The 2,228-nt window shown below is 62.6% G+C and overlaps 1 protein-coding gene across 1 annotated transcript; it reads left to right on the forward strand.

Annotated features, from left to right (window-relative positions):
• Positions 1 to 238: 238 nt before the first annotated feature.
• CST6 (cystatin E/M) lies at positions 239 to 1,647 on the forward strand. The gene is made up of 3 exons (XM_015541936.2): positions 239 to 496; positions 977 to 1,102; positions 1,441 to 1,647. The coding sequence occupies exons 1-3, from the start codon at positions 257 to 259 to the stop codon at positions 1,525 to 1,527; spliced, it is 453 nt and encodes a 150-aa protein (XP_015397422.2). The 5' UTR covers positions 239 to 256; the 3' UTR covers positions 1,528 to 1,647.
• Positions 1,648 to 2,228: the final 581 nt, after the last annotated feature.

Here is a 2,228-nt window from a genome sequence, read left to right on the forward strand (position 1 = left end):
TCACGGTCCTTTCCCTCACGAACTGGGTGTGTCCCTGGAGGTCAGGGCAGCATCGCGGGGGACACAGGTGTGCTGGGGCCATGGACTGCCCCCTTTGGCGCGAGGACAGCGGCCTCTCAGATCGCCCAGGCTCCCACCCCTCCCCGGCTCTGCCTCTGCCGCGGGGTGGGCGGGGCGGGCGGGGCCGCTAGCCTATAAAAACGGCGCGCCCCCGAGGGCCTGACACTGACGACCGACCGACCGACCGACCGTGGCCATGGCGCCCCCGAGCCTCTCGCGGGCTCTGGGCCTGGGCCTGCTCGCCCTCTGCCTCCTGGCGCTGCCCGGTGACGCCCGTGCCCGCCGGGTGGAACGCAGAGTCGGAGAACGCCAGAACCTGTCACTCAGTGACCCGCAGGTGCAGAAGGCAGCGCAGGCGGCGGTGGCCAGCTACAACATGGGCAGCAACAGCCTCTACTACTTCCGCGACACCAGGATCCTCAAGGCCCAGAGTCAGGTGTGGACGGGCGGGCGGGTCAGGGGCGAGAGGCAGCCTCCCACCAGGCCAGCAGGGCTTTCAGCCGGTGGCCAGGTTGAGGGGGTGCCACGAGAGTAATCGGGACATTTTCATACGATGTATTTTTTAAATCGGATTAATGCCAAGAATTCATTATGAATGACCTATCCAGCTTTCAGTGGACGGGATCCAGCCCTGTCTCACTAGCCTCATGGTAGCCCCCGCCCTGAGGGGCGGACTGGGGAGAGGGGAGTGAGGGAGATGGGGCGGTGGGCTTCAGGACATGTGCACACCTGGGTCTCAGCTTCCTGTGTAGCCCGGGCCTCCGCCCCTCTCCCCAGGGGTCGCCACCAGAACTTCCCCATCCAGGGTCTGAATCCCGAGGCCCAGCCCAGCATGCCAAACGTGGAGAGGGGGGAGAGGTCTGGGTCCGGGGTAGTTTTCCGGTGCCCCTCACCCGCTCCTGCCCTCCCTCCCCAGCTGGTGGCCGGCATCAAGTACTACCTGACCCTGGAGATGGGGAGCACAGCCTGCCGGAAGAACGTGGCCACCGGAGATGGCGTAGATGTCACTACCTGCCCCCTGGCCACAGGCGTGCAGGAGGAGGTAACAGCCCCGCATCCCACTGCCCAGCACCCAAGGCCCTAGATTGTCCGGCCCGAACTGGTCTGGTTGGCCAGGCTGATGTCTGGCTGAACCTGTCCCTGCCACCTGGATGACTCACTCACCAGGCCAGGGTGGGGTACAGAGAGGAGGAGACGGGCTTCTCCCTCACAGGAGCAGGCTAGCAAGATCTGGGATCTAGTCCCGGCCATCTGACTCATTGTCCCTTTGGGCCAGTGACCGCCGCTCTCGAACCCCAGAGCACAGCGTCGCAGGCTGAGGATGGCAGTTACCGGGAGTCAGGCCTGGGGCCCCACTCACCTCTCCTTCTCTCCCTGCAGAAACTGCTCTGTGACTTCGAGATCCTGGTGGTCCCCTGGCAGAATTCCTCCCAACTTCTAAAGCATAACTGTGTGACCATAACCTAGACCCCTTCAGGCATGGGAACCGGAGGGAGCAGGTGCAGCGCGGAAGGCACACATCCATGGATGTATCTGTCACAATAAAGCGCTGCCGGCTTCTCACATTGGACTCTCCTGAGTGCTTCACTCCCCGCTGCCCAGCACTCAGAGTTCGCAGCCTGTGAGAATCCCATACCCTCATGTGGGCCAGAGATGGCAGAGTCCCCACAGGCCATGAGACCTTGAGGGCAGGGACAGCGGCTTTCAAGTATACACTGTGGGCTATACGCCAGAGGGACTCCCCAGTGCTTTGCCCCAGGCAAGACTCCTGGAAGGGGACGGACAGGAAGCCCCAAGGGGACCGAAGTCACATCTGCCCACAGGAGGGATGAGGGGACAGATGCAATTTGATGTCATTTAAAGAAAACGGAACTGCAACATTTTATGCACAACTGCATGTGTGTGTACCATTCGTCCTCACTATATACACACATACACACACACACACACACACGCACACACCTGGAACAGGACGAGCAGTAACTAGATCCCTTGGGAGCACTAGGCGTGGGCCCCAGCAGGCCCTGGCGGGCTGAACTTTGGTGGCTGTGGACCTGGGGAATGCCCCTGCCCCGGTCTTCTGTCCCTCACCGCCCCCATCGTGCCTGCCTCCAGCCCCCTGCCCAGTGCTAGGACCTAATGAGGAGCAGCCCCGGGTGCCAGGCCCT

This window comes from Panthera tigris, chromosome D1 (assembly GCF_018350195.1).
Source record: "Panthera tigris isolate Pti1 chromosome D1, P.tigris_Pti1_mat1.1, whole genome shotgun sequence".
Lineage (NCBI taxonomy): Eukaryota > Metazoa > Chordata > Mammalia > Carnivora > Felidae > Panthera > Panthera tigris.